Below are 12,255 nucleotides of genomic sequence, written 5' to 3'. Positions count from 1 at the left end.
TTTAAGGTAAAATGCTATTGACAAGATTTACTCTGCTTTTAAATCATTTTAGACAGGATTGGGTTAGGATATGTGGGAGCTATTACTTTTTGCTTTGCGGATGTTTATTGTCTTCATAAATGTAATTGCCATTATTTTCTGTCATATTGTGTTTTATATTTTGTTATGCAAGCCTCACTAAGTAATTTTCAGGCCATGCCTTTGGGAAACACTTGTATTCTCAAAAAAAATGTTTTCCATCATGGATTCTTTGTCTTGAATTACCTATAGTCTTTTCCCATTGCTTTGAATTGTTAGAGAATATCATCTTTTATGCTCCATGTTTGCTCTTGCACTGTTTTGAGAGTTGAACGTTTCCAGTATTATCAATCTGGATATCTACATAACCAGCATTTTAATCGTGACTCTTATTTACAGGTGAAGGAAAATGGTTCCGAAACATTGATTACTATCGCTTAGATGGTTCAACTACAGCTCAGTCAAGAAAGAAATGGGCTGAAGAATTTAATGATGAAACTAATGTGAGGTGAGGTCTCTTCAGACAGACATTCTAGATTTTCCCCTTTTTTCTTTTGTTCCGTATTTCCTTGTTACTTGTATTAGTTTACTGACCTTTAATGCTATGCCTACAAAGTTTCACAGGTGCAGCACTGCTTCATGTAGCTGTTTTAAGCAAGAAACTGTTGACTGTCCCCTCTCTTCAGAGTGCTTATTTGTTTACTTCAATCCTTGTGGCTGAATTCCATATTGATACTTATTGGAGGCTGCAGGTTCTTTGGAGAGACGAACTGTAGCTTTTCATCCATACTTGTACTTCAGTTTGGTTTTTGAGTCTAAAGTCTTTATCAGAGACAGAGTCATGCATGGGTTACCCTTTGAGCTAGCCAGAGAACAGTTTCAGTAATATGGGGTATACTTTTTTAATATTACTATTGAAAGTGATATAATGTGAATTTGAAACAGAAGAAATTAAAAAAAAAAAAGTCTTTCCCACCCGTTCCTGTTAACAGTTGATTTGTACCTGATCTGTATTTCTGAGAGTATGTTTTGCTAAAAGTTTTGTCTCTTTTATGCTTAGTACAACATCTTAACAACGTTTTTTGAGCAATTTCCATGTATGAACAACTCTACAGTAACACAACAACAGTAATTTTTTTCCAAAATATTAAAAATCTGCAACTTTTCTTTGTTCCAGAGGCCGCTTGTTTATTATATCCACTAAGGCAGGTTCCCTTGGAATTAATCTCGTGGCTGCTAATAGAGTAATCATCTTTGATGCTTCTTGGAACCCATCATATGATATCCAGAGTATTTTCAGGGTTTACCGCTTTGGGCAGAGCAAACCTGTGTTTGTGTACAGATTTTTGGCCCAGGTACGTTTCTGAATGATGATTTTGTGATACGCTGGTCCTGCAATCTGAATTGTAGTCTGTAACTGTTTGGATGTCTGTTGAAGTCAGTGTTGATTCACAATGATCCAGTCATCTTCCAACCCTAATCTGGTAGCTGTACTTGATGCGAAATCACTGAAAAAACACTTGAAGGAAATGGCAGTGAATTTAAAAAGCCCATCTCATCTGGCAGTCTGTGTAACACCACTCTTAGCAGTGGAGTTCTAGCTGTGATTCACACACTCAGACTCAGAATAACACTTTTACTGTTTTAATTTGCATACTCCTGAAAATTTGTGATTTGGAATGACTGCATAGAGCATAGTTGCCATTTGGCAGCAATTTGCTCACCGTAGCTGACTTCTACAGACTGGTCGCCAGGCTGCTGAAGATCCAAAGGAAAAAGTTAAGGATTTGTTTTTAATATAGAAGAAAGCATGCAGTCATGGTTGGAAAGCTTGTATTGCAGCCTAAAGATCAGAAGGATTGTTCCTAATTCTGATGATCACAGATCTGTGCTGGTTTTAAGCAGTAGCACCATTATTTCTGATAGGTAGTTTCTTGCTTCACCTTCCAATTCCAGGGTTTTTACAGGATAGACTGAAGACCTTTTCCCAGTAACAGTACTTAACTCATGGTCAAGTCACTATTCACTTGCCAATTTAAATACATTACTTTTTGTAACATGTTTCTGTCAGATATGCATTTTTTTTCCTTCAGGCTTCGGTCTTATTTTTCTCTTTGTGCACTTTTGAACTGCTGGTATCCTTTTTAAATTACAGTGTTTAGAACAGGCTGTGCTATTCTCATACTTTTTGTAGTCATCGTCTTTAAGAAAAAAAAATTCCTTTTTCATCAAGTTTGTTCTTACACAGCTGTGATAGATTAGACTTGACTGCTTCTCTTCTCCTGTCCTTCCTACCCATACAGTATCTGTTTTCCCTTTTGTAGGCTGCTCAAAACAACAAAATAAGGTAGATCATGTGAAAATTGGCACTTTTGTCATAACTGTACTTTGGGAAATTGGAGGGAAACTGGTTTCTTCTTCAAGGCATTCCTTAAAGACAAATTTCTCGTGAAATTTGTGCCAGTCAGTAGTAGCGTTTTTTTTTTTTTTTTCAGCAAACAAAGTTTTCAGGTAGCTTTGTAGGTAAGGATTGAAGGAACAGGGAAAGTAGAGCAATGTTATGTTGTTCTTGCTCTTGTATCCCTCTTAGTATTTTCCTATATAGCGTGTGGTTTGGTATTTGTATTAAAGCAAGTATCTGTGGTTTTTAGGGTACAATGGAAGATAAAATCTACGACCGGCAGGTAACAAAGCAGTCCCTGTCTTTCCGGGTTGTTGACCAGCAGCAAGTTGAACGTCATTTTACTATGAATGAGCTAACAGAGCTGTACACTTTTGAGCCGGATTTGCTGGATGATCCGAATTCAGAAAAGAAAAAGAAGAGAGACACACCAATGTTGCCAAAAGTAAGTTGGTGCACATCGCTGGGAATTACATGCTATAAAAAAAGCTTGTATCTGTTTTAGGATGTGGAGTATTCAATCTTGGAAGGAGAAAGAGTGCTGTGTTGTCACTTTAGAGTAGAATTTTTCACTTAGAAATAAGGTGAATACAATTGTTCACTATACTAAATGATAGAACACCCTGAATTGGACGGGACCCATAAGGATCATCGAGTCCAAACTATGTATGCTGCATGGTGAGAGTGCTGATGCTTTGTACTCTGAGATAATAGGAATTAATGATGTCAGACCTTTTTCCAACTTGATGATGAATAAACTTTGAAGATCACAGTAGTTTGTTTTCAGTGAGGCTTCCCTTAATCTATTTGTGTAATGGCTGTGACATGTGTGGTGGTGGTTCGTTGTTCCTGTTTCACTTAGTAATGGCTCAGTATCCTGTGCAGTACAAAGGGAACCAACCACCTTACTAACCAAACTTGAAAATAGTCAGACTTTTATTCCTATCTCACGGTGAAGTTCAGGAGAAAGAATGGACTGAGCATTTATTTTACTCTCTTTTTTCCAAGTTTGTTTGTATTTCAGGTTAGACTAAGGTTTTGTTCCTTGTCTGATTTATGTTCATTGTTAGATGAACAAGTCATCCACATACATTAATTTAATGTGGTCTTCTGGAGGCTAATTGATTAATAAGTTGTTGTGCAGTCGTCTGTTGCTTATTACTTGGTGAAGAGCTTAGCAGTAAAGAGTAAGGTTTAAATGTGTGGCCCACAATTAGTTTCCTGATTACATCTCTGAGTTACGTTTAGGTCTTGGTGTGGGGATGGAGGTTTTCTAGTTCATAAATCTATTAATTTTCAAAGAAAAATTGTATGCTCTCCATTCTAGATTCTCTGTAAACCCTGATAATAAATGGTGGCTAAGCTTTGCATTGGCATTCTTATTATTTAGGCTATTCTCTGAAATTGAGACTGTCAGACCACCTACAGCATCCGTGCAGCTGCCAGGGGGATTTAGGAAGCGGGAGCCCCATAAATGTTAGTTGCTGCTACACATTTGTTTCAAAACCCTTGAAAACAGACTCTAATGACTGTAACCAAGCTCCTTTTATTATGATGTTTCACAGTGTAAGCAGTAAGTTGGAGATACCAGATTTTTTCTTTGTTTTTTTTAAACTTCTTAATCAATGCTTTGAATAAAGTCATCGCAGTGAGTAAACAACCAGTGCAGTGATTATATGTTGGAAGTTACTTGTTTTTATTTACAATAATAGATCAGCTCATAAATGTGTGGAAGTTTATAAACTCCAGATGTAGTTCAGTATTTGATTTGAAATGAAGTTGCACATTAATTCAGTTTAGCCATCACCATAAGGTTCACATCAATTAAGTTGAAAGCAAGCTTTTAACCAAGCTCCTGACTAGAAATAAAGCAGATCTGTGTATAGGAATTCTCTGATTTTTGTTGTTTTTCTTTTCCCCTTGGTTTAGCAAATGGTACTGAACAAATTTTCTTTTTAATATTTGCCCATCTTTGTGTGCATTTCTTACCTGCTTTGTTTTGGATTGGTTGAAAGGGCTAGGAGTCATCAGGTAGATTCATCTCATCTTAGCAGTTTGTGCATTTATTTGTTGAAAGCAGTGTTATGCCTTTCTGGTAGCCTCACAAGATGTGGGAAGGTAGCTATTACCCTCCAATTATCCTTCCCTTCCCTTCCCTTGTGTCCCACAGTTAGGCGTGGTTTTGTGATAATGAGGAAGAACTGGAGGTGTGGAAGTGTTGTAGAAGTACACACAGCTTGCAGTGCACGTTCCTGGGTGGGAGGCAGAGGAGCCTCCCACGTGCGGCAGCCAGAGTTTTCATGTCATTGCTCTGCTTGTGGGGAGTCCTTCTACTTGTTAGGGGGAAAGAAGTGTTTGAGGAATGTTAATAAAAAAATCAGTACCTGTCACTGAGCAAAGCATTACTTGTGGTTTGGGATTTGGCCAGGCAGTCCGAGGGGAGGAGTGAAGTCTGTCCTGTAAGGCCATCTAGTACACATGAGCAGCAAGGTGATGTAATCAATGATTGCTGGGTAGTCGATCCAAGACAAAATGCAGATATCTTTAGGATCTGAGTAGGGTGGCTCCCTGTGCTGAGCTGGCATTGAGCTGCCCCTGCCTGGTTGGCTAGTGCCAGTGCAGTGAGCTGTTGCAGAGTAATTTATATCAGACCTTTGTTTCATTTGGTCCTTATGTTTACTATGAAAAATGTAAAGACTAAACTCTCCTTAGCTGTTTCAATGATCTCCATTTCTTAATCATTGTTTTTGGCTGCATTTGTCTTCCCCTTGGCTGATTGGGACATTTTATTTTTATTTTATCCTTGCTATGCACACCAAACTGAGGAGTCCAGTGACTTATTCCTTGATTTCTGTGATCTTTTTATCTGAACTGTGGCTCATAATTTAATTAGTTTCACTTTTGTTTTCTATTTCTTTTGCTCTCTCCAGTTCTCTAGAAATTCAGTGTGAACAGTCAAAAGTAGATATCAGCTGTAGGAAGTACTGTGGTGGATGATTCTCTAAATCGTGCAAACTTACTCATCCAGAAAGCCCACTATTCCTTACCTCTGTGATTTTAGCAGAGATGCACAATTCAGCCTTATCACTGATTTGGTGAACTTAATTACAAATCTGTTGCATTTTTAATAGGGGAAAAAAGTTGATTATAAAGACTGATACGCTTACAGAAGTGCTTTATGGTAACAGCCATTAATTGCACACCACCTCAGGGTTAGAATCCTCAGATGCTTTTTTCCTGGTAAGCTCAGCACGCCCAGCCTGATCTCTGCAGCTTTCAGCTGGAAACAAAGGCCACCAAAACTTCACCTGTGTTGCTCTTTTCCATCAGTGAGCTGTCTGCCCCGTGCTTGCAAAGGCTGAGCTGCTCTTCTGTAGTTGTTGGCAAAGTAAAAGAGGAGTTAGGCTAAAAGAAGGCTTTTGTTCTTCTTTTCACAGGTCTCATATATAATTTTCTCTGTCTTCAGGTCTCTTCATATCTTTCACATCTTCAAAGCATAGTCTCTTGAACAGTGATACCATTGTGTAATGCTACTGTTGTGGAGACAGCAAGATCAGGGATTACCATTGTAATCCATCCAGGCAGTGTGAAATGCACGATGAAAGCACGTCGGTGTATTAAACTCATTTATCAGAGGCACAGCTCGAATCCAAGAGAACAGATTCAGAGAAACAAACTCTACTTGATTTTGAAAACGTGTCCATGAGATTTTATCTTTTTTAATAATTCAAGTTTCAATCGAGGAACAGTTTCTTAGAAAGTGTTGTTAATAGCAAGGAGATGTCGAAATGGTAGTTTTTATATAAAAGACAAGTGTGGAAGATGGAGGTTTTCCTGGAAGCTTATCAAAGTTTCGTGTCAGGTTTGAATTTCAGCAGCAGCTTTGTGCACGTTGCAGTCAGAGCAGCACCTACAGGTTGTCTGGGGAGCCTCCAGGGAAGAGGCACGCGGCCCTGCTGCCCTCACAGTGCTGCTTCTCTGCCCTCGTCCCTCTGAAACCACTTCTGCATCTTGAAAAGGAATGTATATATTAGTGTTTAACAGGGCAGTTTTAGTGTGGATGTTGTTCACTCAATTCAGGTTTGTGACGTTGGAGTTCAGAACTAAGTAGAAATAACTGTTATCGCCCATGAGCTTTATGCAAATATAGTGACTCACTGCCTAACAGAGACTAGAGGCATAAGGTGCTTCTTAAATTACCACTGTACACAAACAGTGAAAGCGTAAAGCGAGAGAATTCCTTTTAGTGTATGATGTCTGTATTTCAGGTGTTTCATTTTACTTTGCTGTGAATTTAACGATGGATTGCAAGTCATCTTTAAAGGTAGTGTGGTTTGACTGGGCCATTTTTGTGTAGATCTCAGACACTTAACACTCAGCTCCCACAGGACTGTGCACTGGGGAACCCTTGGCTGATAATAGCTAATGCTGCATTCTTCACCATCAGCACTGATAATTGGACCCTGATCGATGCCACAGGCGTTTGCACTTAGGCCAGTGCAATATTTAATTTGGAGCAGCAGATGTGAGGTAGGAGCTGGACGAAGACAAAACGGGCTCAGGGGGCACAGTGTCCCTGTGGCACACTCATTCAGAGCAGCCCTGTCAGTGGGACACGGTCCCAGACACAGGTTGTGGTAAAGGAGAACTTGGCTCTGCTGGGTCGTGTAGTGCAGATTGGAAAAGCAGATTAAAACAATAGTTCAGTTGGATCTAGTGTAATCATTATTTTATACTATTTTGGGACCCAACCAGGGCATGGTTCTTACTGTATTTCTGTACTAAGGGAAAGTATTGTGAATTCTGGGAGAGCTGTTACTGTCAGAACCAGGAGAACATTTGTATTTTTATATTTTTTTATTAATATGTTTATTTTTTAACCTTGGTTAAATTGTTTGAGGGGAAGAAAAATTTTTTGAACTACAGCATAACTGAAGTTCCTCTCCGGAAGTTTTCCTTTCTAATGCATTTATCTCTCCATAGCATTTAATTTCTGACTGGATTTAAAAAGGACAAATGAAACCTCTTTTAAAAACGACAATAATTTAAAAAAATCTCATCAGTTTTTCATGCATTGCTAGGATTTCCTCTTAAAAGTTAACCAACTTAGTATCATTATCTTATCAACAAGCTAAATAAATGAAAAGGAATGTAAGTCTGCTGTATGTGAGGTAAATTTTTTCATTTGACAGTTAACTAAATGGCAGTACCTTCCATACACCAATTTTCAAGTTCCATCATATTTAATGCAAAATAAAATTTAAACAAAGAAAAGCAAACATGCAGTTGGTTGTAATTTAAACCACATTTTGAGGACTGTTGGCCAAGTGAGCATGGATTATATTCCAGTATTGTTTTCAGTAATTGTGTTACCATGGAAATGAATGCATATGCATGTCCAGAAACCCTCCTCACACTGATGTACAGCTCCAGTATGCTGGGAGTGCCTTAATTGTGTTCCCTTACTTTGGTAATAGCTCCATGACTTCTTCACCCACTTCTTCCAGCTGCTTTCTGTATTTCCCATTATCGCATCCTTTTTCTCTCTGGTGCCCTTCTCTCCCACCATCCCACAATCCCATTATTTCCTGCCTGTGCCCATGAATCACGAGATATTACACTGAATGTTTCCGTGAGGAGCCAGAGGAGAAAGCACTGGTTCTGATTTAGGAAGGCAGGTGATAACAGAGGGATGAACCAAAGACAGCTTACAGACTGGCTCAGTTACTTGGCTTTAGCTTATGGTTACTATAGTTGTGCTTTAAACATGCACTGGAACGAACACATTTCTGTAGCTGCTGTGACTCCATGTGTTGTGATCCACTTGCAGCTCCCTGTGTTGTTGCAGACATCGTGGTTTTTTAGGTGCTGTGTTTCCAAGTGCCAGGAGGACAACTTGCGTTCCTGTTTGCAGGAAGGCCTGTGTTGGTTTGGTCTGTGGATATTCGTGCAGTTGTGCTGCGGAAGGACAGTCCCTTCAGCATATTCTCTGTAATTCATTCCAGAACCGGTTCAGGAAGTTTGCTGGATTGATGTCTATGTTTTATTAGCCCTAGGCTGAATGCTGAGGAGTGCAGGAGCTTTCTCAGGCACGCTGATCTCTGAACAGCTGTGGAGACAGGACTGTATACTCAGTGCAAATGGGGACTGCTAAATCATTGTGAACTAACTTACCTTGAAACACCAGCTCTTCCCATTCATTTTCTATTTTTATGTCATCTCTTAATTGAGATGATGATTTATTGGTGTGTGTCATCCGTAGGCCAGCTGGGTAGTTGGGCGAGCAGCTTCTCAATTCCAGGAAATGCTCAGCTTGCCAGTAACTTTCCCTTTAGAAAACAGTAGTAGGGGTTTTTTATTTTAAAATACATTTTAATATAAATCTTAGCGTATCTGTAAACCAAACTGCTATAGTTTGCAGTTATAAAGAACGCTGTAAACATTTCAGTTAACCTTAAAAGCAATTAAGCATGAAGGGTGTTGTGCAGTATAGAAGGCGAAATGGCTGCCTGCTGAAGAAACCCACTTGTAGCAGCAATGTGGCCTCTTGTAGCCTCAATGGATGAGGGACTGTTTGTCTGAACGTCCATCTTGACAGCTTTAAGAAAGCTGCCTTCTCTGCACTTCTCTGCTGGAGCTGGCGGCCAGCTGCTGGGCCGAAGTGCTGCTCAGCATTTTGAAGCCAGTGGAGGTGCTCTATGGCTCGTGGATGCAGGAGGTTGGTAGGCCCTCTCAGGTACCCAGCCTGAGCAAAGGAAAATCATTTAGCACATTCCATTCCTTTTAGTTTCTTAAACTGCATTTATTGTTGTGGAATCTGAGTACATTCCTGTGGTTCATTAAGTGATTTGACTGTCATCTCTGCAACAGATTGTTAATCCATTACCCTCCCTCAGAGGAAAGTTGTGCTTCTAAATTCTTTTTAAATTTTGTTTCTCTGAAGAGCTTTGAGCTGCTATTAGTGAAAAAGTTGGGTCTGAGCAGTGAGGCATGCACCAAAAGTAAACACAGTAGAGCTGTCGAGTGACTTTGTGTTTTATCATCTCTTCTTCATTTGAACAGGATACAATCCTGGCAGAATTGCTTCAAATCAATAAGGAGTATATAGTAGGGTATCACGAGCATGATTCACTCCTGGACCATAAGGAGGAAGAGGAGCTCACCGAAGAGGAAAGGAAGGCGGCCTGGGCAGAATATGAGGCAGAAAAGAAGGTAAAATTATCTGTATGAGTTTGCTGTACACAAAAATAACTATTCTGTATTTAAGTACTGCTTATCTTTTCAGTTTGTTTTGGGAAAATAACTTTTCTGATAGGCCAGGAAGTAGGCACGTGAAGCAAGCTATCTAGAAAAATGGGGATACCGTGTCTCATTTGCTCTCTTAGTGCTATTTTATGCTATTTACATTTCTATACTATTTATGCTAGTGTTTATCTTTTTTTTTTTAATTTCATGATAACAATCAGTTGGAGTCCTGTGTAATATCTCACTTTTGCAATTTAAAGAATATTTGTACTGTCATTAAAGGTATATGATTACAGAACTGTTCACCAAAATCCCACAAGCATACAGACATCTGCAGCAAGGGATTTGCCTTTTTTTTTTCCCCCCTTTTTTCCTGTATCTTGCTTACTGGATACTTTATGTAGTGATTGAATGAAGAAAATAATGAATTGGTGAGAGCAATGGGGAGTGTGTGTGTGTGTGTGTGTGTGTGTGTGTGTGTGTGTGTGTGTGTGTGTGTGTGTGTGATTCAGTCAGTGTTTCAGAGCATGAAAATTGCTCCATGAGAAATCCAAGTGGGAGATAAACTTTATATTCCTGTTAATAAATTCCCCACTTCAGTTCTTCACAATTTTGTAACAATCAAGTCAGTATTGATGTTAGGTAGTGGGTTTGCAATTACAAGATGGATCTTAAACAACTGTAAATATAGCAACAAACCTTGGCTGCTCTTTTCTTAGTGTTCCAAATATTTAAGCTAAACTCATGTATTAACTCAGAACTAGAATTGAAGTTTCCCTGTGCTTAACGTGTCCTTTTGACTTGGGGTTTGGAAGAGCTCTTTAGTGTGATGGGACAGACTTACCTGTGTGTGCCAGTTCATGTGTAATGAGAGAAGGATGGAATGTATTCCAGTTGCTTGGACAGACAGGTGTATGCTTTGTGTTTTAGGGCTTGACCATGCGTTTCAACATGCCAACAGGGACCAACATGCTTCCCACTAATTTCAACTCTCAAACCCCGTATATTCCTTTCAATTTGGGTGCTCTGTCAGCGATGAGCAATCAACAGCTGGAGGTGAGCAGTGATCCAAGTAACGTAACATCTGCGTTGCTGTAAGAGTGCCTGTGTTACTCTGTTGCATGTGGGTGGTGAAGGTCGTTCGTAGATGTCCTCCTATTATATAATTGTCTCCTATTGTTAATAATTGCCTTTTTTGTTGTAGTTTCTTATTGGTGAACTGGTGTCTAAGTTCTGTGCATATAAACTGAAGTACCTACACCTGTATAGTATCTTGGGATTGTGGGAAATTCTGCATTCTTTGCAGATGTGAATTAACCACATTGAGCTTTTGTGCCTCAGTCTCGTGTCTGAGAAGGAATGGCAGAGAGGAATATGTGCTCCACTCCCAGTTACCTTCAGTTCTTCCTGATAGGATGCCAGGCTGTAACTGCAGTGGTTGAAGCACAGTTGTCTTAGGATACCTTGTAGAGTCTGGTTAAAGAATTTGTATAAAAGAACAGAAAACCGCTAACAAAGAATGCAGACTGGGGGGCACCCATGTTGCATATACTTGTGCAGTAATGGATGCTGTGAGCCAGCATTGTGCTAAAATATTTCATGGCAGTTTGAGCTCACAGAATGTGTTGAGATTGCAACATCATCCAACTCAGTACTGCGAAAGACTTGCCTGTGAAGAAAAGCATCAGTCTTGTGATGATCTGAAAACATCTGGGTACCAAAATATTTTTTTGATATAAATAATGTCTCCTGTACAAGTCGCTAGATTGATATACGTAGTTCAGTTACTGTATGCTGAATTTCCTTTGTGTGAATGTTAGAGGCTATTTTGTTACTCACCGGCTTGTGCAAATGAGAAGAAAAATGTAATCAAGTCTAGATACTTACTCTGGAGATGTAAATATAAACAAGATGACAAAGAAATGCTTTCTTTACAGTTAATTTACTGATGTTTTCTCAGGACCTCATTAATCAAGGAAGAGAGAAGGTTGTGGAAGCAACCAACAGTGTAACTGCAGCAAGAATTCAGCCCCTTGAAGACATCATTTCAACTATAGTGAGTACAGTAGACAACTGTAGGTCTAAACGGGGAGATGGGAAAATGTTGGATGTTATCACATTAATGACTGTTGTATGTGATGATTCAGCTATATTGTTGTGTTATTAATGACAGTGATTTCCAGTTTGTGCTAACTTTTATCACTGCAGCTTGCAGTAACCCTTCATGGCATCTGGATATCACAGAGCCTTACCAGGCTAACACTTAACCATTATTATTGGCTTTGCACTGAAAATCCCAGCTTTCTACAAACAAGTATAATAATTGTACAGAAATAAGAAGCATTTCCTGTTTCTTGTCCTTAGATATCTATCTTGGATTCATGCCTTTCTTACTTGTTTCCAGTAATCTAGAGACGTATTACTGAAACTGGTAGTTTTAAGAGCTGCTAACTCTTAGTTCTAATTCTAGGGAAGTATAATTTTGTATTTTCTAGGAACTGGGCTGTGCTTTAACTCCTGATGCAACTCCGAATATAATGCAGGACCTCAGTCACCGTTACACTCTGTCAAAATGACTAACACTAGGACAA

General features: G+C 39.2%; 1 protein-coding gene across 1 annotated transcript in view; it reads left to right on the top strand.

Annotated features, from left to right (window-relative positions):
• Positions 1-12,255, top strand: part of ATRX (ATRX chromatin remodeler) — a 68,190-nt gene that overhangs the window by 52,104 nt on the left and 3,831 nt on the right. Inside the window, 6 exon segments of the mRNA XM_031554732.1 lie at positions 418-526; positions 1,196-1,373; positions 2,670-2,864; positions 9,482-9,631; positions 10,595-10,720; positions 11,625-11,720. Of these exon segments, the coding sequence (XP_031410592.1) occupies positions 418-526; positions 1,196-1,373; positions 2,670-2,864; positions 9,482-9,631; positions 10,595-10,720; positions 11,625-11,720 (854 nt within the window).

This window comes from Meleagris gallopavo, chromosome 9 (genome assembly GCF_000146605.3).
Source record: "Meleagris gallopavo isolate NT-WF06-2002-E0010 breed Aviagen turkey brand Nicholas breeding stock chromosome 9, Turkey_5.1, whole genome shotgun sequence".
NCBI lineage: Eukaryota > Metazoa > Chordata > Aves > Galliformes > Phasianidae > Meleagris > Meleagris gallopavo.
Note: the sequence above shows the minus strand (reverse complement) of the source record. Positions and strands in the feature narration are given on the sequence as shown.